Source organism: Aulonocara stuartgranti (genome assembly GCF_965226115.1).
Source record: "Aulonocara stuartgranti genome assembly, chromosome: 10".
NCBI lineage: Eukaryota > Metazoa > Chordata > Actinopteri > Cichliformes > Cichlidae > Aulonocara > Aulonocara stuartgranti.
In genome coordinates, this window is record NC_138946.1 from 25,591,765 (window position 1) to 25,601,791 (window position 10,027).

At 41.0% G+C, this 10,027-nt stretch overlaps 1 protein-coding gene across 1 annotated transcript; it reads left to right on the forward strand.

Moving 5' to 3' along the window:
* The first annotated feature begins 393 nt into the window (after window positions 1-393).
* On the forward strand, window positions 394-9,735 carry LOC309715901 (protein phosphatase 1D-like). Its single transcript, XM_082549373.1, has 6 exons — window positions 394-1,111; window positions 2,875-3,103; window positions 5,340-5,464; window positions 5,584-5,765; window positions 6,010-6,237; window positions 7,566-9,735. Exons 1-6 carry the CDS (start codon window positions 595-597, stop codon window positions 8,001-8,003), a joined length of 1,719 nt encoding a protein of 572 aa, XP_082405499.1. The 5' UTR covers window positions 394-594; the 3' UTR covers window positions 8,004-9,735.
* The last annotated feature ends 292 nt before the right edge of the window (window positions 9,736-10,027 follow it).

The window sequence follows — 10,027 nt, forward strand, 5'->3', positions numbered from 1 at the left end:
TTGGAAACCTTTACCTTGAAAAGCACAAGGTTTTTTGGCTTTATTTCAGATCGGTTTTTGATAACTGAGACCAAAACCTTGCATAACTTCCAGTTATGTTTAAATGTATTTTCCCAATTTATAGAAACTGAAGCTTCTGAACACATAGTCACTGATAGTCCGGTTATTAATAAATAATGTTTAATGAGTCTACTTTTTGCCATCTTAGGGTGATTTGCTACAGCCAAATAAAGAGTCGGCTTTTGAAAATTATTTATTGTTACCACTATAATACCAAAGCAAATGTTTCAGGTATAATATAACATGAGCTTGTCGTTGCGAGGTTTTCGAGCTGCCATGAAGGCAGCACGACAGGCGGGAGTGCCATGCGAAGTGTCTGAGTTGATGCATTTAAAGAGAGAGAGGGAGAGAGAGCGAGTAAAGCGACGTCATTACGTACAGCGGGACGTAGCTGAGAAGATAAACAAAAAAGGCAGGAAGCCTTCGGCTACACAATCGCGGCAAAATCGGTTTAAAATTTTAGCTTGGAGCTGCAGTTAGCAACTACATGCAGCCTTTTATTGCTTAGGTACGTGCCACACGGAGTTCACAGTCATGGACGACGCAATGATATTCCGTATGAGTGCATTTTCCGAGCAAGGAGGGAGAAAATACATGGAGGATGTTGTCGAGATAAGACTCGAGTACGAGCCGACGCCGACGCCAGCCGAAGATTATCCAAATTCTCAGAGACACGGGGGACCGGGGAAAGCGGAAAGTGAAGCTATCAAACAGACTCAGAGTGAGACCCACGGACACGAGGTTTCCGCCGAGTCGAGTCCAGCTACTGCAGCGTGGACAGAGAGTTTATCAGACGGGAATAGCGACAACATCAGTGCACCAACATCAGACCAAAAAGACGCGGAAAATCTAGTTGATACTCGAAGGTCCGTGGCGTTTTTCGCCGTCTTCGATGGCCACGGGGGCCGAGAAGCAGCGCATTTCGCCAGGGAGAATCTGTGGGGTCTGCTGAAAAGGCAACGGGGGTTTTGGTCGAAGGATCACAGTGAAGTGTGTGCCGCTCTACGGAAAGGCTTCATCGCTTGCCACCACGCAATGTGGAAAGAGCTACGTGAGTCATCCAAGTTATCTAACTTGCACTTTATTCCCTCATATTTTTTCGCTGGTGATCTTTATTGCAGCACGACGGGCATAAAATCTAACAATTACGAGTATCGGCATCTTAGATGGCAAAATGCTGTCGCGTGAGGCAGCATCCCACTCAGCTGGTTGCTGGTGGCTCCCCCGACGGCCAATCCCGTTACAATTAACAGCGAGCTGTCATCTGACCTCGACTCAGCCTTCGAGGCTGTCACAATATGATGTTGATATGATAGGATGCAAAGACATTAATGGATTGGATTTATATAGCGCTTTTCAAGGCACCCAAAGCGCTTTACAATGCCACTATTCATTCACTCTCACATTCACACACTGGTGGAGGCAAGCTACAGTTGTAGCCACAGCTGCCCTGGGGCCGACTGACAGAAGCGAGGCTGCCATATCGCCCCTCTGGCCAACACCAGTAGGCGGGAGGGTAAAGTGTCTTGCCCAAGGACACAACGACCAAGACAGAGAGCCCGGGGATCGAACCGGCGACCTTCCGGTTACAGATGCGCTTCCCAACCCCCTGAGCCCGGTCGCCAAAGAAATTAATGGTTAAAACGCAGGGAAAATACTGTTTTAGAGATAATTTTTCAGAGATAATATTAATAGTTTCATTATTTTTGATAAATGGAATGAAATGCAATTAACCACGAGTCAATGTTCAGTCTTTCCCAAATAGCATGGGACTGCGGGTTTTAAAGTATATATGGTAAGATGAGCTTTATGGGACTGGATTTTTTTTCAAAGTGAAAAAACAGTTTTCAGCTGTGTGCCCCCCCCCCCCCCCCCCGCCCTTAAAACACAGTCACACACTCTCTCACACACACACAAACACACGATCTTCATTTCCTCCTGTAGGTGCTGTAAGAAGAGGTCACGAAGATGCAAAATCCACAGTTTCCTGTGGTTTCCCTAAAGGTTATAAGGCAGCGTAGAGGTTTTTATAAAATTTTATTTCGGGGTTCAAAAGTGAACATATGCCTCTCATTCTTATGCAAGCTGACCTTGTAATTTTTCTTTTTATGTAGTAGGCTGTTTTAGATATGAGCTTTCCAACTGTGATTCTGCCTAGATTTCTAATTCAGTTTCTTTTTTTGTTTTTCGATGCAGGGAAAAAGCAGGGCTGTATTTTTCTGTTTGTTTGTTGTTTTACAGTCAATGCATCTGTTTTTATTATCATACAATATTAACAAAAAGAAAAAAAATACTCTTGCGTGCGACTTACGCAGGGAGCAGCTCCATTGGGAAGAGTTTAACGTCATTATTTTCCAGTGCAACTTTAGGGGAAACAAACAAAACATATACCAACATTGATAATGGGACTCAATGAACTCAATTAAAACCATTTAAAACCACTTCCCTTTAGTTCTGATTGTGCTAACACCTTTATTGGATCAGCTTTTTAACTCACTGAAGCTTCATTCAGACTTGTGAATCTCTGTAGAGCCAACCGCATAACCTACATCAGCTTAAGGTTTTTATTTACAACTTATCTAAGGCATAGATTTAACACACAAACAGAAATCCACTGTTAATCCTTGCATTCGTTATAATTCTATGCTTCATAGGTCTGGAGTAAGTTTCTAAGTATCATATCCATAATGTTAATGTAACTTCTGCTTACCTTTTAATGTAACATTTCTTGTTATATTGGTACGCTTGTCTAGATTTTTTGCTAAGTGGTCTCAGAAAGCTGACTTACATTTGACTTTTCTTTTCCCCTTACAGCTGAGTGGCCAAAGACTATTACCGGGCTGCCCAGTACATCGGGCACCACAGCTAGTGTCATTGTCATCCGTGGGGTTCACATGTATGTTGCCCATGTAGGGGATTCAGCTGTAGTGGTTGGAGTGAAAGAAAATGACTCTGACATCACGCTCCAGGCACTTGAAGTAACACAAGACCATAAACCTGAACTTCCTAAAGAGAAGGAAAGGATTGAACGACTTGGTGGCAGGTGAGTCATGAACAGAACCTCAGAGAACTTCTTCTGTGAGGAACTTGTCAAGACTACAGAGTTAGAGGCTCTGTCAGATAGCCAAATAATAAATGTAAGGTGGCTCTCGCTCAGGAGGTAGAGCAGGTCACCTACTAATCAGACGGTTAGTGGTTCTATCCCCGTCTGCTACAGTAGAAAAGCACTATATAAGAACCAGCCCATTTACCATTCAAATCCAGGCATTTGTTCAGTTCCAGCATTGCTGATCTTCTGTCAAGCTTAAATGTCTTTTGGATAACTTGTCCATGTATTAAACACCTTTTGTTACCAATGTCTGAAAATATTTTAATGTCTCAGTGGGTGGCGTCTTATACCTTTAAGCCACATGTTGGCTGGTTGGCTTCTCAGTGGAAGTTCAAAAGCTGTCTTGATTGTGCTTGTTCCTAAACTGGCTAATGATAATGCAGAAAAGGAGTCCGTTAATCATGAAATAAACATAGCCAAGTGTGCTTGGTCCCAGCATAAAATAGAATCCATTTAGCATTTTTCAATTGGGAACTTTAGAAACCCTGCTAAGGCTAGCTAGCTGCTGCTTCAGCTATTGAGCAATTTGCATTGGTTGCATATTAGATAATATTACTTTGCATTAACCAGACGATAAACAGTGTTATTGTGTTATTATAGTGTTATTATATTTCTTTCTTGTTTGTCTGTACAAATACGTGTGTGTGTATATCTACACATATATTCGTATCCGTAAATGAAAATACATGTAGACGAGTATATATTGTTTTTTTGTTTGTTTGTTTGTTTTATTATGTCTGAAATAAATAAAGATACATACATACATACATACATTATTGTAACCCTTCAGACCAAATGGGTATGGCTATTTCGTCCAAACTCTTGAGACTGAACTGATACATCAGCTTGGGATTTCTCAAATCAATTTTTCTAACTTTAGCTGGCAGTTCTCATAATACTGACTACACTAATCAGACATTCTATTAGGTACACCTAGTTGGTAGTGGACTGGAGCCACTTTCACCATCAGAACTAAAAAGTCTTCATGGTATAGATTCAGCAACCAAACATTCCTCAGACATTTCGGTCCTTGTTTACAAGATGAGCATCACAAGTTCAGCCATAAGCATCTAGATACATTGTTCTAAAGGGATGGACATGTTCATCAACGGTATTCAGGTTGCCTGTGGTGTTTAAATGATGCTCACTTGGCACTAAAGGGCGCAAAGTGTACCACAAAAACTTCCCCCACACACTATTGCACCACCAGCAGCCTGAATCACTGATACAAGGCAGGATAAAACCATGGTTTAGTGTTGTTTACATCAGATTCTGACCCTAACATCCATGGGTTGCAGGAGAAATCAAGGCTCTTCCAATCTTTTCTTGTTCAGTTTTGCTGAGCCCAGTGAACTGTAGCCTCAGTTTCCTGAGGCTTCTTAGCTCACAGGACTGTCACTGGGTGTGGTCTTGTGCTGCTGTAGCCCATCTACTTCAGAGTTCAGTGTGTGGTCGATTTAGAACTGCTCTTCTGCATCATCTTTTTCTACCTTCGTTATAACCAGTTGTTATCTGAGTTAGTGTTGTCTTCCTATTAGTTTGACACAGTTTGGCCCTTTTTTTTGACACCAACAAGGCATTTTGACCCAGTGAACTGCAGCTTGCTGGATTTTTTTTCTTCTTTTTTGGGGAGGAACCTCTGTATAAACCCTAGAGATAGTTGTGTGTGTGATCCTAGTAGATCAGCAGTTCCCGAAATACTCAGAACCCCTGCCACGTTCAGAGTTACTTAAATCACCTTTCTTCCCCATTCTGAAGCTTGGTTTGAAATTCAACAGTTCGTGTTGAGCATGTCTACATGCCTTAAACATATTGCATTTGTACTATGTGACTGACTGATTAGATATTTGCATTAACACTCAGCTGAACAGGTGTTCCCAACATAGTGGACGATGGGTGTATCTATAGCTATCTACAGTAATAGTCAGAGGGTGTTTGGCCAGCAACTTGGAACTAACTAGATGTGTTTTGTTTTTTTTGATCATGCCCAAATCAGCCTAACTGGCATTGTGCAGGATTATATCTATCATCACTGTGTGAACACAAGCTGCAATTAACTGCAAGCAGTAGAATGATGACTGCAGTTCACTTGATGCGTGCGGGTGTCATTAATAACAATGATTTTGAGCAAAATCTTGTATTGAAGCGTTTCTTTGTTTTATTTTTGTAGTGTAATGAAAAAATCTGGGGTGAACCGTGTTGTGTGGAAGAGGCCCAGGCTGACCCACAATGGCCCTGTGAGGAGGAGTACAGTCATTGACCAGATCCCTTTCCTGGCCGTAGCCCGATCCCTTGGTGAGAAATTTAACTCTTTATTTATGAGATGTTTAAATGTAAGTGCACGATGTGAGTAATGGCCTTTTTTTTTTTTTTTAATCTATTCCCACTAATTATAATTTCTTGTGTGTTGACAGGTGACCTCTGGAGCTATGATTTCTACAGTGGAGAGTTTGTGGTTTCTCCTGAGCCTGATACCACCGTGATGACCCTTGACCCCAAACGACATCGCTACATTATTCTCGGCAGTGATGGACTGTGGAACATGATGCCACCCAAGAATGCTGTTAATATGTGTTATAGTCACGACAAAATGGTGGTACGTAATAGTACCATTTTAATATTTTTACGTTATGTTTAATGTTATGTTTACATGCAGTATAGTGGTTTGGAATTTAAAACGGTTACAACGTTTCTTAAGGTAGATGCCTGCTATACTTATTAGAGTGGGGCAGTTTTGAATTGATTTTCACACTTTCACCTCAAGTAAACACAATTTCAATTAAAGTGGTATCACTGGAAACCTGAAAACATTGATTCTCTTTATCTCTTAATTTATTAAGGGGCCAAAGGGAATGTCTTGTGCCCGCCGGCTGGGATGCACAGCTCTGTTGTTTTGGAAGGAACGCATGCTCCGTGCAGATAATACGACAGTGATCGTCCTAGCCCTACAGGAACGCGGTGGCCCACCTATCCCTATGCATCGAGATGAGATTGTTGTCGACATGGCTACAGGAATTGACCACGTTCCTGGCCCAGGGACGACTTATAACACATGTGAGGTCCCAAAGGTCAGTGCCCTAGCTTTTCTTTAGCCTTTTCCTTTTGCTCTGTTTCCATTAAAACATATACCCAGTGTGTTCACAGTGTGTGTTTGTCTTTGGCTATTCACTGTATTGTCCTCTATATATATATATATTTCAGTCCATTTTTTTAATTATCATTTTAATACTTTCACCAGTTGGAATATGATTATTGGTAAACACCTAGAGAAATTAGCCAAAGGTCACACAATCAGTTTCCATCAGAAGATCGATAGTTTACCAAATCACTTTTTGTTTTCGGGGCCCAACAGGCGGAGCATGAGGATGGCATGTTTTATGAAGAAGATGAGGTATTTGGAGAAGAACATGAGGGATGGACTTGCCTGGAGTGGTAGTGAGGTGACTGACTCAGCAATGAAAATGTGTCAAAAATGATTAGCCCATGATTTGCCCTTCTCAAGATCCAGGCTGGTCTTACTGAATCTGATAGGAAAACGCAGCTGTTTGGACCAAAGGATGATTACATCTCTGTACAACCAGTTAAGCTAATTTGTTCTGAAACACTGGTATTATTACCTCCAATGTAGCGCTTTTGTTTATTTAAATCTGTTCATTGGTATTTACCAGAACATTACTGACAAATGAGCACCAGTGGTGGGAGACGGTGAAACGGCTGCTGTTCTCAGATTATTCCCAGGTTGCACTGGCACAACAGCTGGCATCAGTCTAGGAATTGTGTTACAAGTTTCTGTCAAAGATCTTATTTAAAATGTCAAATTTTTCAGTGTTTATTGACGCCAGTGCCTTTAGCATCCTTAAAGTCAAGAAGACGGTAACCCTGATGATGATTGAGTTTATGATATGAGCGCTTTTACACATACTCTGAACTGCAGCTCATCTAACGCTGTGAGATGGCATTGGGAGAGTATATTTACACTTCCAGAGAAGATGATGATTGTTAAAGATGACCAGTTTATTTAGGCGGACAGATGGAAGACGGGGATTTTTAGGACTGCATTTACTCACCTTTATCATTCTTTCAGATGCCAGTCATATATCGATATTTACTGTTTGCATCATTTGCACATTTATCACATGTGCATGCAATACACATAAAACTCAGTGTAGATTCATTTTTATATCTCTGAGTTTGTCTCCATGTCTCCATTCATATAATATAGCTTCCATGAGTCCATCTCATTTTTAGCCGTAAGTTATTAAATGGCAAATTTTTTGTTTGTTTTGTTTATTCTTGACAACTGTGTTTGGATTTCAAAATAAAAGTACTTAGTTTTTGGAATTCTATTTAATCACTCAATAATAATGCTAACTTTTTAATTTTCGCTTTATTTCAGTGGAGTGGTGAACCACTGAATGTTCCATCGCCTTTCAAAGAAAGTTCCACAACTCTGGAGCAGGCATTTGGGTTTTACGAAGCCGCTTTCTGTGCGACCACACAGCTCTTACCCGACATCGACTCCGTCGGGGACGCGCTGCCCCCTTCAGACGATTCAGCCAATGTTTTTGAAAAGCAAGACTCGACCACGCAGATGGACTGTGCTACTTCCCCTCCGCCAATAAAAAGGTCTCGCCGCTGTTCGCACGTCTCCCCAGAACTCAAAGGTCCTCATCGTCGGCTCGGCCGGCCCCCCAACAAAGGTTTGTCCCCAAAGACGCCTCACGGCGAGACGGAAAACGAACAGTCCCTTCAAACTCAAAGCAGAGAAAGAAGCTCCTCTGAGGAACGCAGCATCCTTTCACAGCACCACAACGCTGCCTTGTGCGTGTGCTGAATCTGGTCTCATACACAAGGTGGTTTCTGGCCGCGACGCTGAACTAATGAACTAATGATGTGCATCGTGTTGACTTTGAACCAGGTGTGCCACAGGCCTATTCCTAAATGTATAATTTTACTACAAAGTCCTTTTTTTCCTTTTGTAAATATGTCAGAAATTGTGAATATGTTATTCCTTTATATTTTTTTTGCCCCCACTTTGTGTTTGAGTTTTGATTTGCCCTGTTTACGCTACCGAGTGTCATACTTTTAAGTTTGTACAATATATTCATAAGCCAGCTAATGGGAGATCAGAAAATCTGGCACAACATCAGTTCAGCAGAACTGTTAAGCATGTGATCCTCGAGATTTTTAATCAACTGTTCATGAACTATTGTAGATTGTTTTTTTGTTGTTGTTTTTAACTTGGTGGATGGTATTACATGCTAGCCTTTGTTTGACTAGATTTAATATTTCACATCAGTTGTTTGGATCCCTGCTGAGTTTAAATGTGCTACTGACTCAGCATCTGGAAAGGGTTCAGAGCCAGTTCACATCAAATGGGGAGGCTCAGGTTCTGTGTATTCACTTGGAGAGATGCCTCTAGTACTTATTATTCTTTAGGGTTCAAGCAACAGGTGTGAGGAAATTATGCAGGTTCTGGGTTTTAATCTGTATTAATTATGTGCTGTTATGATCACAGCTTTTACTCATATGATTGATGAATTTCATGCATAGCTTGTGTTGTGTTAAAGGCTAACTTCACACAGATTACATGTTCTCATAATAGTTTGTACACAATTTGAGTGAAATGGTCATTTACTGTTTTCGAGTTCTTTTTTTCCTTTTTGGGTTTTCCTATTGTTCTGTTCCACTCGCCTTAATTTATTTTTTTATTTATCATTTGGCCAATTGAATGACACTTTTGGACCTCTTTACAACTTTAATAAAGGCAGCTAAAGAGGTTATTGACTCGAACGGGTGTCTACGTATTGGAAACGCCAAGCACACTACCTGTTCACTAGGCACTAACAACTTCAACATGTCTTCCTCTTTGTTGTTCTATACTGTATTCTTTGTATATGCATGGTTTTGCATCCGCAGCTTGTTTGACTCTGCGAAGGCAACACTTTATGTTCCATGAGTTGACTACATTAAGTACCCGATTCATGGTGTTGTGTTTATACGGCAGCTCAGCAAAAGTCCCGGCTCATTCGTTGCCTTCTTTTTCCATTTTAAAATGTCATGGATGCCTTAGCACAGACGAGTCCGACGTGCTCTTCACATTATTTTACATATTTGGGAACCGAACTGGTGACAATCTCTGTGGCCCAGCCTCGAACGCCACACACCTTCAGTTAGTCTAATTAGTCGTTAGTCTAATTCTACCATTTGCACTGCATCACACTAAATCTGCTCTGCGTGGTTAATATTTTGTTCCTGTTACTTTGAGCGGTTTGTTCGTTTTTGTACGGTGCGTCAATATGCAATAGAAGTTTGTACAGTACATTATTATGCAAAGTAATCGGGGTGTTTCAGGAGTCTGGCATGCTCAGATCTATTCAATGTTTTGTGACGTGTCCAGATGGGTGTTAATGGGCATGTGGTGTGTTATGACAAATTAAAATGCTTTGGTCTGACTTTGTATCCAAATGCTGCCGGTTTTCAAGATTTAACTGTGTAAGTTACAGACTTTGAAAGTTGACTGGGTATAAAGTGTTTGCGTGTTGTAATAAAGTTCTCATTTTTCACACAGCGTCATCATTCAATAATTTCCCAACTTTGATAACTAGATTAGCTGTTTGGTAAAGCTGCTTAATCAGTAGACATTTGTGCACAGTATATAGTCTTGAGTTAGCGTGGTGCTGAGATATACTGTAGAGGGGGAGAAGAGAGGTAATAGACCATGCATTTGCTGCTATTATCCAGTAGATGGTAGCAATGTAAAGGGCTTGAATGCCATCTTTACCAGACAAATTGGGTATCTCTTATATAAATCCCACAGATCTAAATCACTAATATATATGACTTGCAACGTGGCTC

Excerpts from the sequence above, each read along its gene's own strand:
- LOC309715901 (XM_082549373.1), top strand. The coding sequence starts at position 595 with ATGGACGACGCAATGATATTCCGTATGAGTGCATTTTCCGAGCAAGGA. Across the intron at positions 1,112-2,874 it reads CGCAATGTGGAAAGAGCTAC|CTGAGTGGCCAAAGACTATT; the intron begins GTGAGTCATCCA and ends TTCCCCTTACAG. Across the intron at positions 5,766-6,009 it reads ATAGTCACGACAAAATGGTG|GGGCCAAAGGGAATGTCTTG; the intron begins GTACGTAATAGT and ends TAATTTATTAAG.